Genomic DNA, 21,093 nt, shown 5'->3' with positions numbered 1-21,093 from the left:
TTTTTTTATAATGGCCCTGTGAACATAGCATTGGAGATGATAGAATGTGTGGGGAAATTACTCATGTGCCTACATTCATTGGACATTTTCTCTTTATTTTCAAAGTGTCTCAGGAATGTGAAAGGCTCACAGAAGACACAATATAACAGACTATTAATATCCTGAAGATGAAGACATTTTACTGTGGAATTGTTTTGTAATAGCCCTATAAACATAGCATTGGACACTGTAGAATGTGGGGAAATTGCTTGACTAACTACAGTGGACATTATCTCTTTATTTTCAAAGTGTCTCAAAGATCTGAAAGGCCCACTGAAGACACAATATAACAGACTATTAATATCCTGAAGATAAAGAAATTTTACTGTGGTGTTTGTTCTAAGAGAACCCTGTATCTTTAAAAACTTCTCTTTTTCAGTTACATTTAGTCTTTTCTAGGTCTCAGTGAACAGCGAAAGCTATTTAAAATGTTGCAGCAGCTTTTACTTTCGTTTTAATTTAACTGTTTCTCAGAAATTCGCATCATGGCAGTGAAACCATGTGAATCACCGAAGTACGGTCCATCCCCAGAGCATAGTTAACTGGCCAGTCATCAGATATGATACAAAACCCTTAAAGATTTTTTTCCAGAAGTTACTATGATGACAAGGAGCAATTCTGCCATTTCCCTGAACAAAGACAGCAGACCCATAGGACGACCAAAAGGTTTGGTCCTGGGTAAAAATCAGAGGGGGCTGTGTTCATAAAAATAAGTTCATACCCGAGGTAAAATACTTTCAAAATCATAAATCAGAAAGAAATAAAATTCAAAAACATAAATTTGATTCTGTATTGAAGCATATTTTCAAAAGCCCAGGTACTAGAGTGGTTTTATATATATATAAATATTTATTTAAACATATATACAAATGTTCTATATTTATTAATGAGTTTATTTTTACATTACCATAATAACTTATACATAAATAATTATTCTGTTACCGTTGTAGTTTCATAGTGTTTTCCCGACAAACCACACCAATATAACAATCTGACTACAGTGAATGTGAAATGCACAATAAATTAACAGTGTTTTTAATAACCCAGCGCCATTTTGACTTTGTCAAAGCTGTTTATATCTCAGCGTATATGTTAAATATTAAATAAACAGCGAGATATTTTTTATTTGAACCAACCATGTTAAGCTCGGCCATAATAAGGGCTTTTATTTTGAAAGTTGGCACCTCGATTACGCCTGGGGGACAGAAGAGAGCAGCTCCTGAGTGTGATGACTCTTTAATGGTCAGTGTTTGGTTTTTGGGTTTGTTTTTAAAGCGTATTATATTCTTTAAGGACGGGTAGGGACTATTGACCGTGTTCTCCGCGGTGTTCAGACGCTTCTTTTTCGTGAGCTCGTCTTTACTGTCAGAGCTGAACGTTTTCCTGAGTTTACCTGTGTGTTCAGGTTGTCACTGTCAGCAGTTTATTACAGGAGCTGACGAGGGAGAAAATCTGCTCTAGAGATTAATTTGCCTTTCTGCGGGTTTTCTGAGGCTTTATACCTAAATGTCATTTGCCTGAAAGTGTGGAAAATACGTCCTCCCTTAACCTTCAGTGTAGCTGTTGTGGCTAATGCTAGGAGTCTTTACTGTCAACAGCTGAGTGAGGCATTTACAGTTTAGTCTGTTCAGACATGTATTATTGGTAATAGCATTAGAAGGGGATTAATATGAGGAGTGACTTAGCATAGTAGGATTATTATTAGTATTAGTAGTTACCAGTCTGGTAGTAGTTGTAGTAGAACTGGAATTAACCCTGTAGTAGACCTAGAAGTTGAGCTCCTCACATTTAAACAAAATAATCTTTACAATCAAGTGTTTCAAAGATGAAACCCACCATTCTGAGTGGTTCGATGTAAAGGACTCCATTCTAGAGAAACATATAATCTCATATGTTACAGTGAGGTAATAGGAACCAGACGTCTTTTAATAGTTACAGATTTGCTGCCTACATTTATCATGGCAGAGAATTAGATGAAAGATTGTTTAAAGCAAAAATAATCCCCAGACAAAATCGTTTGGGCTCTCATAATTATTCCATGTAAAACATATATAGGTTTACTGGAGACGTTGGATAGTAAATAAAATTGCTAAGTGGATCACATTCTGAATAAAATGGTGTAAATTAACCACAGGATGTAAAGTCAATAAGTTAAAATCATATTTGATAAAGATGTTCTAATAAGCATTCTATCTTTGTGTATATTTATATTTTAAAATCTCAGGTTATGAAAATGTACCTGTACCAGTGCAATTAACATTTAAAGACGTTACATGGAATTTAACATGGTTTGCACGGTTACAGTAAATGTACTTTTGCCTTTTTCAGGTGTGCCTGAGTAGAAAAGAAGCATGAGTTCTCGCTCAGAGCACAGGGGCATCCATGTGGATGAGGCGGACCTGAAATGTAAGAACGGCTGTGATTTCTATGGTAATACGGCCTGGAAGGGGCTGTGTTCCAAGTGCTGGAGGGATGATATCCAGCGCTCTCGAGCCAGACAGATCGAAGAGGACCGTGCACTAGCAGAAAGGTGAGAAAGAGGACGTAGAGATGGGGAATGGTTGTTTCTCACCCCTGATGGTTGCAGGATTTAAAATGTGTGGAACCCAACACGTGTAATCCTAGTTTAGTTTCTGGAATTCTAACATGGATTCCTTTTATTGTCTTTTTTTCTTCGAAACTTAACACACCCACTGGTAAACAAAATGCCTCCTGCAGCTTACAAACCCTTTACATTGACAGTTATTACCGGTTATCACAACATTTAGCCTCATAACATAAGGAGTAAATATAATAAAGCATGATTTTGTATAAATCCTTAAAGAGTTTTTTTTCTTGATGAACTAGGTTGCAGAGAGAGGAAGAAGCTGCCTATGCGAGTAGTCAACAGGGTGTACGCTCTGAGACCACCAGCAGCCAATCCAGCAAAACTGAGAAGAGGGCTGTTCAGAAGACACTTACGGTCCCTACAGTGAAGAAATTTTTCGCAACGTCCCCAAAGATAAGCCTGGGGAAAGGTACATGCTGAGATCTGATTTCAGTGCCGTTGATAAATCCCCACTAGTCACCTTATTTACATTGGACACACTCCAGTTTTCCTCATGAGTTCTTAAGCAAATAGTGGTCCTCAAAGGGAAAGTTTAGAGTCTGGTAATGAGTGCAGAGCTCTAACAGCCAAAGCGTAATTAACTCTGTAGTGTTAAATTAAAACAGCTGATAATATGCGATGTAAATTGAAGAAATAGCTAACAAAACTGTCAGTAGATTTCAGATCAGATTTGACTCTGTGTAGATGTGATGAATAAAGGTCAATGTCTTTAAAAATAGAACTGTTGGAAATTCAGATGTGTGCTTTCATTTTCTATTTTGCAAGAGCTGTAAAGGAAGCGATGGGTGCAAACAGAAGATTTTGTCCCTGCTTTCTCAGCATTTTGTGAGCTTTTCCTTTTGTTGCAGTAACGATCTGGGCACACCCTTTTATTTCCTGGCAAATACATTCAAACAATACACTGATTTAGAAATAGGTGGTTTTTAGAAGAAAAAAAAAAGTGTGTTTTGGGAAAAACGTCTCACGCATTCTGCTGACTGTACAAGGCAATTTTAGATTGTGTCCATCAATTACATTTATTATGTACCAAATATAATTAATTTCTATAAACGTTTTCCAACATTTTTAAAATATTTCCACATTTTGTTTTGTTATCTTAGAACTGACACGAATGATGTCCTTGTTTATTAATTCTATTAATAATATTAATAATAATGGTTTACGAAGATTTACAAAGTTTTGAGGCTATTTGTTAAGAAGTCATGAGAGTAGTATAAACAAATCCTAGCAATGGCTAATCAGTGCTGTTAAGTACATTTCTGTATCATCTCTTTTGCAATAAAACCTATATTTTCATTTACCATTTTTAACGTGAATAATGGACCAATAGAAATGCAAAACTATTGCTTGTGGTTGAATCTACAGGGTGGGCCATTTGTATGGATACACCTTAATAAAATGGGAATGGTTGGTGATATTAACTTCCTGTTTGTGGCACATTAGTATATGGGGGGGAGGGGGGGTGCTTTTCAAGATGGGTGGCGGCCATTTTGAAGTCAGCTATTTTGGATCCAACTTTTGTTTTTTCAATTTGAAGAGGGTCATGTGACACAAAAGACTTATTGGGAATTTCACAAGAAAAACAATGGTGTGCTTTGCTAAGTGCAAAGTGCTGCCCGTTGTGTTGTCAATGCAACCCTCTTCTCCCATTCTTCACACACTGATAACAACACCGCAGGAGAAATGCTAGCACAGGCTTCCAGTATCCATAGTTTCAGGTGCTGCCACAACCATTCCCATTTTATTAAGGTGTATCCAAATAAATGGCCCGCCCTGTACTTTATATTAATATAAAAAGAAATGCTCTTTAGTATTGGTAAAGCTAAAGAATTTGTTCTCATTGTGAAAATATTTTTTTGATTATTATTATTTAATCTGATAAAATTTGGCCTTTTGCCTATGCAAATGTTATGACATAATTTATGAGTTTCATTTTATTTTTATTTATTTATATTTCAATATGTTAAACTTTACTTTGCAGTAGCAGAAAAAAAAACATGTTCGGGGTGTGTTCCATGCAGAGAATATTTTTTCAATTGTAATCGCTTAGAAATTCCATAAGTTGCATATGTTTCTACTACCTATTGGATTCTTAATTTTCCACAGATGTCACAGTTCCAGAGACACAGTCAGCCTCTAGTTCCTCCAACAGCCAGCAGCCTGCGTCGGACCAAGCTACGAGACAGTTCATCGACTTCCTGAAGACCCTGCATAAGCCTGGACGAGAGATCTTTAAACAGAGTCACAGCTTCTGTCAGAGTGTAGCCTTCAAAAAGGTACTTGTATTAAGCTTTGTCTCTTTTTTATATTTACTAATTTTCAAAATGATGGTGCAAGGTGTAACTTATGACAGATTTTTTTAATGAATTCAGTCCATTTTCCTAGTAACCATCCATCGCTCTTCAAACTAAAGGCCAGCTTCTTGCTTGCTGCGTGTTGCTCAGATGGAATCTGTGATTGTAGCCTCACAGTTCATACAGCTATATTTGAACTCAAGTACTCACAGTTAACTCTCTTGCATTTCCTTCAGGACCTCGGTGCAGAGGAGCTCTCAGAATCTGTTCAGGACTTTTACCAGAGCTTGTCTGACCGCTTGAACACCTTCTACAAATGTATGTTAAGTTTAGACCACGTTGATGCTCTGTGGAGTTAAATGTGATTTATAATGTATTACTGGTGACATTTCATGTCAGACTTGTGTTCAGTTCTCAGCCTTAAAGGCTAAGCACCACTTAATGGACCTCCATGAATATTCCACATTATTGTAGTTACTGACAGATATAAGTATGAATTAAAATGAAAATAGCAGCTTAATTTGCTTTAAAACTAACAATTTTATTAAATTGACGGAAAAACCCGAGCTCGCTACGGAAATTCTTGAATGCGACCGTGACGTCACTGGTGGACAACAGCTGAACAACGCCGCGGTAAAACACCGTTATGACTGACTGTTATGACAGTATCTAGCTAAATAACCAACATTATTCATGACAATAGCCTAGCAATAAGCTAAACTCAAATTTAGAGGTACCGTTATTCTTGTAAATGTGATCGAAGTCGAACTCGAATTCATCCGACACTATAAACCTCCGTAATGCAGCTACGTAGCCGAGTATAATCTGAGACACCGAGTTTAGCGAGTCAAGCTAACGTTAACTAACACCAACTAAAACAGGCGAAGTGAGTGTCCTTACCCTGTTTACCTCCATGTTACAGAGGCTCTTGAACACCTTTCGTTGGTGTCCTTACATGCCCATATTGTTGGAAAAGCGCCAGTGAAATGAGCTACAGATAACGGAGTGAGCGGATGGACCTTTCCAAAGTGCCCGTTTAAAGTGGACAGATTTAGTCCATTTTCTGGATATTTTGGGATCTTTGGGCCATTTGTTCACAGATGTCCCACTGTACATTGAATGATTGCAGCCAAAAACAACACACCTTTTCGTCATTTTGCATTAAATTAAGTGCAGCTTCTAGAGTTGTTGTCCACCATCTACGTCACAGGCAAGACGCCTATTAGAGTTTCCGAACACTGTTGGGGGGGGGGACCAACGGTCTTTTAAACCTTATTCCTTCAATTAGTAAGAAATAACATGTTTTCTGACGATCAATAAACACAAGTTAGGAACTCAAACTCCACTGTATTTATTTGTTTGACACTTTCATAGAGCTGCTGCTTAGCCTTTAATTGGGAAAACATTTTAAGGATATAACAGTCCTTGTGCAAAACCTCTTACACTGTATTAGTCCTTTTCTGTAACATGATTAAAATTGTATTTTGCTCTAAATACGATTGTCTGCCAAGTGCCAGAAATGTAAACGAAAATAGTTGATGCCACCAGCCGTTATCCTGCAGCTAAACCAGTGTGGCCCTTTTTGCTGAACTATAGTTTCATGGTGTTTTAAGTAAATGCTTTTAGAAATCCAAATGGTTGTGATGTGTATTGTCATTATGTTTGTGTTTTCCTAAACGCTGGCCAGGGACCCCAGATCGAATCGAGTGTGTGATGGATGAAGTGGAGAAGTACATGATGCTGCATTTGTATGAGCAGGCCTTCTGCCCCGAGTCGGCAGATGACGAGGTCAAAGATCTGGCCATTCAGAAGAGAATCAGGTAGGTCATCACACGACAGAAGACAACAAGCACTGACTAATGAGAGGTGGGCTTTATTTTCCCGAAATGGGTGCATAGTAGATTTTAATGGCACTATAATTTGAATTGTTACATTATTATAATGTATTCCTTACTGTGAGGAATAAGCTTGGAGAGTAGTGTAAACGTAGAAAACAGATTGTCATCACAGCATTATTATGACAAATCAATATAGTTAGTACACAAATGTAGATATGAGGTACCTTGACACTTACTTTATAACAATAATTTGCATAACACTGGCATTCAATTTACGTTTTGCACAATTTGTAAGTAAATAAAAGTCAAATTTGTGTGTGAATATGTTCAGGGCTCTGCATTGGGTCACTATCCAGATGCTGGGCGTCCCCCTGAATGAAGAAGTCCCTGCAGTGGCGGACAGTTTAGTGAAGGCCATTACTGGTAAGGCAGCTATGTACTCTCTCTATCAGTGCCTGACTTATTATGCTACTTACAGTCATTGTACTCACTCTTTGCTGTTGAAACTTTGCTATTTTTCTCTTCTGGGAAGGCTTTACACTACGGTAACACTGTGAAGATTTGGTAGCACACAGCTACAAAATCATATGCCACTCCAACTCATCCTAAAGGTTTGGGATGGCATATGTCCAGAGAACCCAGTTTTGTTGTTCAACATTTGCACAGTGTGGCGGGTGCTTAATATGCGCATGTGTAGCTATACCAGAGCTTCCCATTCAGTTGACAGTGATTTCTATGGAGATTATACAAACTATCCACACATTGTAACTGGATGTGCCTTAACGTCATTTAAAATGTGTGTCTGGACATGTAGTGTATAACCAAAGACTACTATCCTACTATGATTTTCTGAACTGCCACTGGATTCTTTGTGATTAAGTGGGTTGGTCCACATTTGTCAGGGTCTCACTTTCAGCTTTTACAGGTTCTACTCAATGTTTTCCATCTCAGAAGAGATTGTTGTATCCTAATAGTTTCTACTGTTGTTCCTACAACACTCTCAGAAAGTGTGTGTGTGTGTGAGAGAGACAGAGAGGAAGAATGTATGCTGGCATGTCAGGATATGTGTCAGTGGTTTCTCAAGGTCAATATTGGACTCTGCTCTATTGCCATTCAGTGTTTGTTGTCAATGATTTTGTTTTTGAGCTGTGTTGCCTAAGAGTAAGAATTCGAGATGCAGCACACAGCGTTGGTAATGATATTTAGTGTTAATTTTAGTCATGATGAGAAATATAAGTAAGATTTGAATTACATTATTTGTAATAATGTGATAATTAATTCATTTTTATTGATAATGTAGAAATAGCAAGAGAGGGGAATCCATTTCTATGTGGGCCCTGATTGAAGCAGCTTATGCTCCATGTAGTGGGTCCCCTACATCTGTGATACATCCGGCCACTGGTGTCAGGTTTCAGTGTAATTATTGTTGATTTGCAGTTAATATTTCAACTTTATACTAAATGTATTGTTGTCACAGACATCATTGAGATGGACTCGAGGCGAGTGCCTAAGGTCAAACTGAGCTACATCACCAGATGCAGCAAGCACATCTTCAGCGCTATCAAACGAAGCAAACGTGAGGCCGCCTCCGCTGACGACTTCCTGCCAGCGCTCATCTATGTGGTGCTTAAGGCAAACCCACCTCGTCTGCAGTCCAACATACAGTACATCACCCGCTTCTGCAACCCCAGCCGTCTGATGAGTGGAGAAGATGGATATTACTTCACCAATCTAGTGAGGCTTCAGCTTTAACTCTATGTGGCACTTGTAAAATACAAAGCATACACTAACCTAGTGGTTCCAAACTCCACTGGAATTAATTTGAAACATTGTAATTTATACAAAGAGTGTGTGTGTGTGTGTGTGTGTGTGTGTGTGTGTGTGTGTGTGTGTGTGTGTGTGTGTGTCCCTACAAAGGACTGGTGGCCCCACCAGAGTGAATGAATGAATTTATAATATTTTATTTTTATTTATTTATTATTTTTGGGCACAACGGTGGTGCATCAGGTAGTGTCACAGTCACACAGCTCCAGGGACCTAGTTTAGTGTGTTCTCCCCGTGTCCATGTGCGCCTCCTCCGGGTGACTGTCTGTGAGGAATTTGGTGTGTTCTCCCCGTGTCCATGTGCGCCTCCTCCGGGTGACTGTCTGTGAGAAATTTGGTGTGTTCTCCCTGTGTCTGCGTGGGTTTCCTCCGGGTGACTGTCTGTCAGGAGTGTGGTGTGTTCTCCCTGTGTCTGCGTGGGTTTCCTCCTGGTGACTGTCTGTGAGGAGTGTGGTGTGTTCTCCCCGTGTCCGTGTGCATTTCCTTCAATTCATTACATTTTTTTATATAAGTTACAAATCAGTTCACCCCCAACACATATTATATACACATATTATAATTGGAGAGCCTTGTTTAATGCAGAAACATCTTAATTCATTTAACATATAGCAAAAATATAGCCTAGCACAATGTCCAATTGCATTGCTCAGTTCTATTCTACAGGGAGTTCTTCCCTTATTTTGTTGTGGCTGGGTGCAGTGGGTTAACATCAACTTCCATCCTGAAAACATGTAAAGTAATGTCTGTATGTCTTCTGCTTCCTCTCAGTGCTGTGCAGTGGCTTTCATTGAGAAGTTGGACGCCCAGTCCCTCAACATAAGCCCGAAGGACTTTGAGCTCTATATGTCCGGCCAGGCTTCCCCTGAAAAGGTGCAAAAATCTGAAAACTCTACTTCCTGCATTTCCTCCTCTTCCACACAGAGCAGCCCTAGAGCAGAGCCAGCCACCGGAGGCAGATTAAAATATCAGCCGCTGGACCTGCTGTCAGGACTGGAGGTACGGCAGGAGCAGGTAATGGAGGGGGCGCACAAGCTGGAGAATGATCTCATCGAGTGGAGCGACGGTGTGGAGAGATCGGTGCAGGACGTCCTGCAGGGCCTTAACATTGAGACAAACACGGAGCCCACGTCCACCATCGACTCGGACAACGTGGACAGCGAAGGACTGCCCCCTCCTCTACAGCCTCAGGTGTTCGCTGGGTAGCCCCCCAGCCCCCGTTCTAATTATCCGTTCAGTGACCCAACCACACCAGATGGCGAAACAGACTGTTAATATTTATCCTGCCCCCAAATACTCTGACCCTGCTGTGCACAGGCTTATTTGGAATTGGTGATGGTCCTCTCCCTTCTACCTTTTTGTCTTTCCTTTACTCTGGGAAGGTTTTGCACATTGTTTTGTTACAGTTGAGTTTCTCTCAACGCTTATGTATTCAGTAAAGCTTTGCTTAATGAGATAGAGCTGGCCAACACCATCTGAGACCAGGAATCGAGTTTATGATTAACTTGAGACACCTCAGTTAGGAAGACAGTCAGATTAACGAGCAATAAGCTAATTGTTCTGTTCATACTTTCAATCACAATGACGAGAGAGGTCAAAGGAGACCACGTGGAATTGAGGATACAGCGAAGAGAATTACACCGAACTTATAGTCTTCATTCAGCAGAGTAAACAAAGTCATTCAGAGTGGTTTTATCTGAAAAGGTTCAGTGTAGACAGGATTCACCATTTCCTATCCACCCAATGTGAATGGCTTTGTTTACACCTCAATGACTGAAGTGAATCTACTGTGCGACGTCAGTGGAATTCCCTTTTAATATTGGAATCAACCATGTATCCAGGCTTTCGGCCAGAAGGGAGCAACAGTAGCATTGTGCTCTTAGCTTCGGTGAACGAATGTTGGCCACATCTCTCTGTCGTCCTCGTATTTCACGCTTAATTGAAGGCAGGACAGAGTAGCCGTTCTTATGCACTTTTAACATGCCTTGAGGATATAGAATTCAATCTTGAGTTCAGATAGTGTCAGACTAGTTTAAAATATGTTTATTTTTGTGGTTCATTTTAATTCATAAAGAATGATTTGTGAAAGGCTTGAAATGCAAGGTTTCGGGTGTTTAATCAGGAATTTCCCTTGCTGTTCTGTACATGCTTTGGATTTAGACTTTTAGCGATGTTTATTGTTATTTATTGGAGTATTTCATTTGTTTTGTTTTGTTTTTGTTTTGAGAGCTCCTCTAAAACCAAGTGACTCCACAGCTCTTTATGATTTTAATATTTATTTGATTGAATGTAAACAATCAAAATAACTAATTTATCATATGTTAGTCGATGTGGTTACGGTGTGGTATCGTTTTAATTCAACGTCTAACTCGTGAGCTGTTTTAACATTGTGAATGATACGATGCACTGTGAACAAGTTTAATTCAGTGGACACCAGCTCATACCTATATTTTTAAACTGATACAGCTTCTGGGAAACACCGCTGCTGCACGCATGTATCTCTGCAGCACAAATGGACTTTGCTTGAGGACTGCTCGATCTGTAAAGGCATTGTAGCCGTTTATACAGAAAACCCTGAGAATTAAAGTTTATAAATGATTAAATGAAGGATTATATTCTGTGTTTTTTTTTTCTGTTATTACGTGTTTCTGGTTATTTCCAGGTTTTGTTGTGTGTTCTGCTTATTCATGTATCTGTGCCTTGTGGTGAACCAGAACAACCAAAAAGGAAGATGTGTAATTGCCCTTTTCCTGTTTTTATGCCAACTAAGCATCAAAAAGTGGGAGTTACTCAGGATCATCTTCAAAAAAAACAAAGCACTGCCCTGTTTTAAACAGTGCAGCACACAACTAAGACAGCAACAGCACCATGCACTGCTTACTGGGCTCCATTGGTAAGTGACTACAAACAGAGCCACACACATAAAACATATATCTCCATATTTTTATATTATTTGAGACTTAACGCTGTAATTTACACTGTGTCTAAAGTTCGTAATGAATAGACCGATGGAAAGGGTCGAAATGAGTTGTGAAACATATGAAAGGGTTTTCCTTTTCCTGTAAAGTGACAAATTTGGGGATTTCGTCGCTTTCGTTTCCAACCGATGTTTGATGATGTGTTTGAAAACTAATACTTTTTATTGCTTTTTTTTATAGCCATTTTATCCCTGTTTTCATATGTGAAGTCCCAAGGTATGTAATAAATATTATTACTATTAATATTTTTTAATATTACTATTTGTTTAATTTTTATTATTTAAGATGGTGCTAATTATCTGCTACATCTTTCTACTAACGTCTCAGAATATAACACTAAAGCTACCTCATTATTTTTACACTCACTGTCCATACGAGCGCTGTGTAGTTATACGATTAAAGACTATAATCCAGCTTTGTTAGCCCCCATTCAGCCAGTTCTTAGTGCGTGTTGATCTGGTAAAAGTGGATCAGACACAGCAGTAGCTGCTGGAGGTTTTAAACTCCTCAGTGTCACTGAGAATAGTCCAGACATAGCTAGCCTTTTTCTAACCGTGCACTCCACCTTGACTGATTGCACCCCACCCCTCTTCCCTGCAGACCCCACTCCTCTCCCAGTGAGGGCTAGAGCAGACGTGACCTCTGGGGAAGCTCGTCTGTTCTCTGGGGAAGATGTGACACTCAGCTGCAGTGTTCCTGATCATCCCGAAACAGAATGGAAGTTCCTCTGGTTCAGGAACGGTGTTCCTTTGTCTGTTCAAACACAGAACCTGAGCCTGAAAAATATTCCTGTCCAAAAAGGAGGGAACTACAGCTGTCGTGGCGAGAAGGACATAGACATCTGGCCGTATTCCTTAATGACAATGACCAGTGAGCCACTCGCTGTACATGTGGATGGTAGGTGGTCCCCTTTCCTGTAATTCCAGCTTCATATAAGGGACAGTGAACTCTATTAGTTTACAGAGGAATCATTTTATCATTTTATCATTTTCATCTGGTGATGTAAAAAATTACATTCACAGATGTACTGTCCTAGAACTGAAACTGTATCAAATGTGGCCTTGAAGTAGATTGCATTAGATTGCAGAAGCCAACACAAGGGGGCACAACACTCACTTCTTTTCTCACCCTTAGGCGGTTGGACACTTCTGCAAATCCCAACAGAGCCTTTACTCATTGAAGAGAAGATGACCCTGACCTGCCGTATCCGAGGCGACCCGCTGCTGGTGGAGGTGATCTTCTATAAGGACAGTGTTGAGGTCCAGAAACGGAAGGACAAGGACTTGGTCATTCCTCGCCTTGTGCTGAAAGACGAGGGCCTTTACAGGTGCAGGGCCACGTGGGTCCAGTCCACTGAGCACCACTCTGCTCAGTCCCTCTCTGCTTATTTGCCTGTGTTAGGTAAGACATGTTAGGTGTTTATAATTCTATGTATTATGTCATCAATTTCAGGGGTCCCTAGTGGACGCTCTGGTTTAAGCATGGACTCTATCATCCTGAGATCAGAAGGTGGATCTCTGGTGATACCTGAAGCATCCGAGGCTCATTAAACCAGACCTCATTAAAGTTATTGCATCTGAATACTGTCAAATCCTCACAGAAATGTTCCAGTATGTAGTCAAAAGCCATTCTAAAATGGTGGACGAACTCCTTGTTGTTAATACATATTTGTATGTGTTTATGCAAACAAACTGGGTAGTGTTTAAACTGTTGTTTCCTTCTGTTGTTCGCAGATAAACTCAATACTCCCGTGCTGGAATTAGATTTCGATTATTGCTCTCTGAAAGGGGATAAGGTGGTCCTGAGTTGTAAGACCCAGTTAAATGTTAGAGAAGAAGGTCTGAGCATAGAATACTTCTTTCTGAAAAATGGAAAGCGGCAGGGGCCTGGCTCGTCAAGTGCAACATTCACCATCTTCAACGTGGAGGACGACGACGGAGGGGACTACTCCTGTAAAGCACGTGTTAGAGCCCTGAACCTGGAGAGACATAGTGAATCAGTGAAGCTTGAAGTCTGTAACTTTCCTGAAGATTAAAATGATCAGGACTAGTCCAAAATCACACCAAAAAAAAGGTATGAGTCAAAACGTTTCTGTGTTAAAACCCATCACAGATACATCACAATTTCTGAACCACATTATATTATGTAATGGCTTACATTTTGCTTCAGTCCTTAGATACACTATGTAGCCAAAAGTCATCCAATTTTTCACCTCAGATTCAGGCCGTTATTTGGCAATTTGTAAAGCTATTGCAACATTTCCGTGAGGATTTGGCGGCATTCAGCCGCAAGAGTCAGTGAGGTCAGGTTTCTGGAACACAAACAACACTCCGACTTCAGAGAACAGCTCCAAAGCCCAAAGAGCATACTCTTGTGTTTCATGCTTTTCTACAGGGTGAGTCAAATGTCACAAGACACCCTTTTATTTCTTTGATATGCTACATGACCACCTTCCCATTGGAGAAAACCCTTGATCCAAGATGGCGGCCATGTTCCGAACATCCCCCCTCATTTATTATAAAAGGGTGTCCCGTGAATTTTGACTCACCCTTTACATATAATATTCAAGCTATACACTCATTTTTGAAGTTGTTCACCATTAAAAGAAGCTGAACTAGCTAAGACAGGTGTTACCATCTTTATATGAACATATAGTGGCGAATATAATAATTATCCTAGGCTAAAAGGTGATTCCACAGTTTTCAGTTTGTTATACATAAGTTCATGGTGGTTTAATGTGGAATGCGGTGTTCTAGACTTGTCATAAGACTTAGTAAGTTTCTTGTACATTGAATAATTACACATCAAACCTCCAGAGAATTTAATAACCATGTAACGACAGTGTCTTTTTTTTCCTAGAGCCAAGTTCCAGACCTAAAATCCTACAAGAACTACAAGATCAAGTATGTCCACTTGGGTTGAGTTTCCACAACTACTACCCCCTTTACTTTCATGACATTTGGAAAGCACTGTTCAAAGGGACTTGCAGTTGAATCATATTGGATATTTAACAATATAGAGGGGTAGGTTGCCTGATTGGGGAATCAACAGTGTACACTTTAGCCACACAGCTTGTTTCAAATTCTCTAGATGATGGATTATGCCCAAATATTCATCATCTACTATTTGGCCAGGACGGATGTGGAAACTTACCAGAGGTCATATATCATGACTGATTTTTAATACATATGCAAAATTGCCTGATTTCATATATAAAACAAAATTACTCACACAGCAACACTGTTTTCTTTATGTCATATGGATAAACGTTACGGACCATCTATAATAAACACACTGTTTCTACAATGTACAGTGCACATTAGCAAAGAGAATCCTTTCTTCGTAACAAGCCATAAAGCAATACTCATCTTAAACATCGAGCTATGTCTTAAGCTTCTAGTGATAACTGATTACATATTTATATCAGACAGATATAAGGTTGATATTAGCTCTCTCATATAATGAATGACATTACTCAACATTCGAACATCACAAGCATCTGTAAGGTTCTTAGGCTCGGTTGCATAACACCCCTAGAGCCATTTGTATTAGACAGAGCTCTATTTTAGAGATATAATATATGCAGTAATATGCAGAGTCAGAGATTGTTTATTTATCAAAATGTCAAAGGAAAACTGAACGTTCCGAACACAGGATGAGGATAAGATATAGGGGACTCATAACCAGCCATGCAAGGCCTGTCATTGCACACTACTGCTCTGTTCTGTAGTTATGAGAGTGTAGTACTTTATTGTTTAATGCGTTAAAACTTGTATGAAGACATAATTCAGATTGAGAAAACAGCCAGTAATAGTTTTTTATGTAATAAAGGTGATGCATTCAGGAATTTTCTAATGAGACTCTGGAAATAAACAAATACTCTTTAATGTTTATAGTGTGTTGTGTTTTACTTCCATTGTTCTTCCAATATTCTGGTTTATTGGTTTAGTAACAGTGGAATTTTCTCTAGCAATCCCAGTCTGTTTGGAAAACAAGAATAAAAAAAAATGTAAATATGGATTTCCTACAAGCTTTTACACAATGCCTGCGAAAAGTATGTTTTATTATTAATTTACACCGATCAGACATTCATTCAAATTACATCCTTGTTTTTACGTTCATTGTCTATTGTCTCAGATTCACTGGCCGTACAGGTCACTTTGTAGTTCTGAAGTTACAGGCTGTTGTCCGTATATTGCTCTGCATACTTTTTTGCTCCCTTTTCCCCTGTTCTTCAATGGTCAGGACACTCAGAGCAGAGCTGAGCAGGTACACTGTCGGGGGTGGGGGTGGGGAGGTACGATAGAGGTACATTACCATTAAATGGTCACTAAAGGTACAAACAGTGTAAATGCACCTTTTAAAAGTACAACAGTTTTAATGTCCATTTTTGTTCCCAGTTGCATTACATTCTCTTCTACAGAAGGAGAGGTGAATATATGTAACATTTCATTACAGAACTGTGTACATTTTTTAAAATATAATGAAGCTCCTGGAGATGAAATTGGGCGTATGCAAGCTACACAATTTTTATAGCTGCAATTATGATAGATTAAGGTATAGTTATGTTCCCAAACTGAAGGTACAGATGGTAGCACCACAGTGACACTTTCTCGAGCAGTGTATGATTTGGTTGGTGGATCGTACTCAACCCTGCAGTGACACTGATATGTTGGTGGTGTGTTAGTATGTGTTGCTCTGCTTCGAGTGGCTCGGACACAGCAGTGATCCACAATCCACACATGGATAAACTGCACCTTCAGGGTGAGTTAAGCTGATTTAATTGAAAATGGGTGTAGAAACCAGGAAGTAATTCTTATGTTTTGGAATTACTTTGGAATTCTAAAAGTGCTCTGAAATCATTTTGCTCTTCCTCCCGTGTTAGGACTGCTTCTGGACACCTGTGTGAAAAGATGTTAAATGTTCACAAAAAGTCAGGTTGAGTATTAAGGAGGGATCGTAATATATAAGCAAAAAATGAAAAAGGCAGATTCTGCTTAGAGACTGAAATTTCATCTTCAAACAGTGGCGAGGCGGATCGCAAGGAAAGTTCTAGTTTTTTGTGATTCAGAGTGGATGTCAGTCAGGATAAAGCAAGAACCCAGAGAAGGTGCTGTCGTCCTCGCTGCTTGAGTAGGCGCCGTTCCAATCCCTAAGGGTCTCCACCCATACCTGATCTCCAGCAGTAAGCTTCAGGAGCACCAGGCTGGAGGCCTGATCTATGTCCTGACCATAAAGGGTGTCTCGAGAGCGCAGTTTGCGAACCCCGTTGACGACCAGTGCGGCACGCAAGGGCTTGTTTCTGACTGTCAACTGGTAGGAAAAGACATAAACCCCGGGGTGGGTGCAGTTGAACTTGCTAGTGGCAACATCGTAATGGTTTTCTCCATTGTAGAAGATCTTGTCGAAGCGGACTGGGAAGCCAGATGCTGGGAAGGACTTGCTGGGGTACAGGCCGACGCTGAATGCAGAGCGTAGCCGTCCTACAGTGTCGCCTGCTGTACCTTTCATCCCTCGAAGTCCACGATCCCCTCGTTTCCCTTGAGGACCTCTGTCACCTTTTATTCCTCTGAGACCTCTCAAACCTTTCATCCCTTGAGGGCCTCGAATTCCAGGTTCCCCTTTGGCTCCAGGGCTCCCAGGTTCTCCCCGTTCTCCAGGAATTCCAGGACTCCCATGCATTCCATGTTGTCCCGATGGTCCAGGATCTCCCCTCACTCCCTGTGGCCCTGGATCTCCTGGTTCTCCTTTCTGTCCCCTCTCTCCCAGCAGGCCACATTCTCCCCTCTCACCCTTCTCTCCCTTATCTCCAGTGGTACCTGGTGATCCTGGCGGTCCATCTTTGCCTGGCGCACCCTTGTCACCTTTAGTTGTGTTCTCACTGGGTTCTCCCTTTTCACCTTTGGCACCTTTGGGTCCTGGCACACCACTTGCCCCTTTTTCACCTTTGGTGCCAGCATCACCTGTTTAAACAGAAACAACCATTTCAATTTTTATCATTTGCTTCAAGTATCTGAAGTCATTGGGAGAAATCTGCAAATATACCTTTCATTCCAGCCTTCCCTGTGATGCCGGGAGAGCCTCCTGATCCAGTGCTTCCTTTCTCACCTTTTTCCCCTGGAGCATAGCATGCAAGGATTCATGTTATAAAGCAAATTATAATCTGATACATTAGTATTTTACCTGTGCTTCACAGTTCTCACCTTTGTCTCCCTTAAATCCTGGAGCTCCAACTGGACCGATAGATCCTGGGGGACCTTTGGCTCCTGGTTCCCCTTTTTGACCAGGAGGTCCTACAAAGCACCTCAAAAAGATTAGCAATTCTCTCTTTCAGATTTTTAGTAGATATTTAAGTAAGTCCACAAAATAAAGTAGCAAACAATATTTATGAGGTCAATGCTTAGACCTCTAAGAGATATGTTTAAAATCGGTTTAATTCAGAATCTCCAAACCATCCAGACCACCTGGTGACTCTATGGATTTTGGTCGAGTCTAAAGTTGCCCCGCTGTCCTATTCTACTTCACAATATGAACACACTCACTGTTTAAAAGCAGATAGCAGCTGTTTCTGAGAGCTCCACTCACCTTGGGGGCCTATGTCCCCTTTTAAGCCTGGAGGGCCTCGTTCTGGGGGGCAGCACTCGCAGAAGTTGAAGTAGCATTCGTTATAGTCCAGAGTGTAATTGTCCTGCACGGCATTAGGGGACACTGTGGTGTCCGAGTGGTAATCGATGTAGGCGGGAACTGTGGTGCTTTGCGTGAAAACAGGAATGCGTTCCTTTGGCTTGGTGTAGTCCACAATCCTGGCTGTGACTGTAACTTTGCCTGCAGTCGTCTGGACCAGCTCTCGAGGAGGCTTCTTGGTATACTGATATTTTGGCCGTTGAGTCATCTTGATTGCACTGTAGGTTGCTGATAAGAGCAGCAAAACTACAGCTGCATGGATTGTCCGAATGTATAGCAAAGTCATATTTTATCTGTGGGAAAAAGTAGGTTTAGTATGGCATGAAAATATTGATTATTTTACATATTGTTAAATTATAGTTAATAAAGGAATCAAAACGTTCTCAGAGATCCTGCTGCTCCTATTGGAGTTTTATCAACCTTAACAGTGACCCAAACTTAAGATGCTCTATATGTCCAAAGCTTTGTTGACATCCCTCACATTCTGAATTCAGGCACGTTGAAATGCATCCATTATAGACACAGTCAGTGAACATGCTCTACAGCAACCACACATGAGCTTAAGGGCACCATTCCCAATGCCAAGCATTTGTTAATGTGTCATAAACCTCCCCCAGCATTGGACCAAAGACTAATAGAGCTGCTTTCTCTGGAGTGATAGAGGAAAATTTGATCCTTCTGGGATGAGTTGGAGTGGCGTTTGTGATCCAGAACTAATCATCCAACATCAGTGCATGACTTTACTAGTGTTCTTATGGCAGCATGCCATTAAACCGCATGGAAACGTTCCAAAATCAGATATAAACTGTTTGCAGAAGAATAGAAGCTGTTAGTGCAGGAAAGGGAGACATGCTATTTATTGAAACAACTGATTTCAAAAGAACTATTTAATGTACAGGTGTCCACACCTTAGGTATTCAAAGAAGTGCAAGTAAGGTTAATAAAAGTGGGCCAAGCATGGAGCCTTGCGGTACTTTTAAGTTGTGAAACTAAGTGCACAGACGCGAGGCATTTCTCAGGGTTACACAAGCGGCCCAGTCACATTTACCTTGAGATGAAAGCTTTGAATAATGACAGCCCTGCAAATAGGGGGCAAAAGGGGTCTGAAAAAGACGAAGCAAAGGGGGTCTGAAACTTGAGGACACACTAATCTTCTAATGCCCCAAGACTGGGCCATGCGGAACCCTGCCACTGTGGCCAAGTTTCTTTACCTCTCTTGTGTATGGCGCTTTTGTGACATGGGATACAGCACCCTCATGAATCACCCCATCCAGCAGACAGCAAAAAAAAAGGCACGACAAAAAAAAAAAAAGAACTAGGCTGGCAGCTGGACCGGGGGCAATGGGACTGGTCATCTGATATGGGAAGAATTCCATCAGCACCTACCCAACCCCAGTGAGTGGATGAGTGCCAAACCTGGAGGTTTGAGGGTTAGAGCAATGCATCAGGAGTCTGGGCACTCAACAGAAACTTTCAAAAAAATCAGTGAGTGAATGATTTCTTCAGATTCAGTATGAAATGATGTGGACATTTGTCTGTACAGTTTTTTAAAGGTTCATTTATTCATGTTGTATGCAAAAGTGTGGGAGGCCTGGTTAAGGGACATGTTTTGGACATAATTTGCTTAATTATCATATTTAGCTTTTCTAGATGAAAATAAATAATTCATCCTCTGCATTTTGCTGACGTTTAAAAGTGGCCTGTGCAAAATGTATGGACCTTTTGTTTCATGTTTCATATTTAATTTTTTAAAAATGTGTTGAATTTAGCAAATTAATAAAAATCTGGCAGAAAAAGCTATGTTCCCCGTAGAGGGTGTGTTGACACCACATTTCGAAAATACAACAAACCGCATCTTAAGACCAGGGATGCCAAACAGTTTGCACCCCATTCCGTAGACTGGTTTTAAAGTTGCTGTTGCCCCATCCTTTAAACTTTAAAATAACTTCTCAGACGAGGAATCAGTATCATTCCAATCTATTTGGTGTCACTCCAAGAAAGCTTTTGCCCAAAAGAGCACCGATAATCTCAATCACTCGGCACGGCCTAAACCCGAGCTGGTTTTAGAGGAAAGAGCTTATCTCCCAAAGCATTGGTTCAGGTTAAAAATAAAGGTTACTAATAGCAGTCATTTAAAAAGGGATAAAAAGTCCAGCCAGATGTCAGCGACCACACTCTCGGCTGTTCCTTGAGTCGCTGAAAGCTACATCTCTCAGACAGGAGAGTGTCTGATGCTCTAAACACAATCATATGTGGAAAGGGTCATCTTGATTTTGTGCTTTTGATCAAGCTATATGATTGACTTTGTAAGTGAAAAAAGTTAGCGTATCTTCTACAGACAACAAATTTAAATATGAATATGACAAGTTTGTAATGTAATCAACTGCATGAATAGTGTTTGCATAGGTCTCAGTTTATGCTTTTATACTTTATTCTGCAAATAAACAGCGATCAGGCTTTATAAATGATTAAAAACCAGCCTTCTGACTGGCCTGGGTGATGCTTATTGTGTAAACACCCAAATGTTGGTCGACAGCCCTAATTAAATAATTAATAAATATTTTGAGATGGACATATATTGGATGCATAATAGTGCACAGTTTTATAATGACCACAGAGGAATGAACATGAGCAGCTACAAATGAGCTTTATCTCTGGAGTCATGGAGCACCAGAATCAAAGCACTCACAGTTTCTCACATACTCACTCACATTGAGGATCTGTCCCACAAGGGGGTGCTAGAGTGCTTTACATCTATGACACGTTGTATCCTTGTTACTCTTTGTGTTGGTAGTTAATGTCTTGTTGCACAGCAGACCAAGAACTACATA

At 40.3% G+C, this 21,093-nt stretch overlaps 3 protein-coding genes across 3 annotated transcripts; 2 read left to right on the top strand and 1 right to left on the bottom strand.

Annotated features, from left to right (window-relative positions):
• Positions 1–1,201: 1,201 nt before the first annotated feature.
• On the top strand, positions 1,202–11,155 carry LOC136675897 (rab5 GDP/GTP exchange factor-like). Its single transcript, XM_066652697.1, has 9 exons — positions 1,202–1,281; positions 2,368–2,569; positions 2,887–3,056; positions 4,754–4,923; positions 5,178–5,259; positions 6,629–6,761; positions 7,111–7,202; positions 8,257–8,513; positions 9,372–11,155. Exons 2-9 carry the CDS (start codon positions 2,391–2,393, stop codon positions 9,804–9,806), a joined length of 1,518 nt encoding a protein of 505 aa, XP_066508794.1. The 5' UTR covers positions 1,202–1,281; positions 2,368–2,390; the 3' UTR covers positions 9,807–11,155.
• A 286-nt stretch (positions 11,156–11,441) lies between these two features.
• LOC136675884 (high affinity immunoglobulin gamma Fc receptor I-like) lies at positions 11,442–15,452 on the top strand. Its single transcript, XM_066652681.1, has 6 exons — positions 11,442–11,493; positions 11,759–11,794; positions 12,179–12,475; positions 12,713–12,979; positions 13,312–13,651; positions 14,438–15,452. The coding sequence occupies exons 1-5, from the start codon at positions 11,469–11,471 to the stop codon at positions 13,611–13,613; spliced, it is 927 nt and encodes a 308-aa protein (XP_066508778.1). The 5' UTR covers positions 11,442–11,468; the 3' UTR covers positions 13,614–13,651; positions 14,438–15,452.
• A 1,205-nt stretch (positions 15,453–16,657) lies between these two features.
• Positions 16,658–18,548, bottom strand: LOC136675898 (inner ear-specific collagen-like). The gene is made up of 4 exons (XM_066652698.1): positions 18,164–18,548; positions 17,782–17,871; positions 17,624–17,695; positions 16,658–17,541 (listed from the first exon to the last, which is right to left on the bottom strand). The coding sequence occupies exons 1-4, from the start codon at positions 18,546–18,548 to the stop codon at positions 16,658–16,660; spliced, it is 1,431 nt and encodes a 476-aa protein (XP_066508795.1).
• Between the last annotated feature and the right edge of the window lie 2,545 nt (positions 18,549–21,093).

Source organism: Hoplias malabaricus, chromosome X1 (genome assembly GCF_029633855.1).
Source record: "Hoplias malabaricus isolate fHopMal1 chromosome X1, fHopMal1.hap1, whole genome shotgun sequence".
Classification (NCBI taxonomy): Eukaryota; Metazoa; Chordata; class Actinopteri; order Characiformes; family Erythrinidae; genus Hoplias; species Hoplias malabaricus.
Note: the sequence above shows the minus strand (reverse complement) of the source record. Positions and strands in the feature narration are given on the sequence as shown.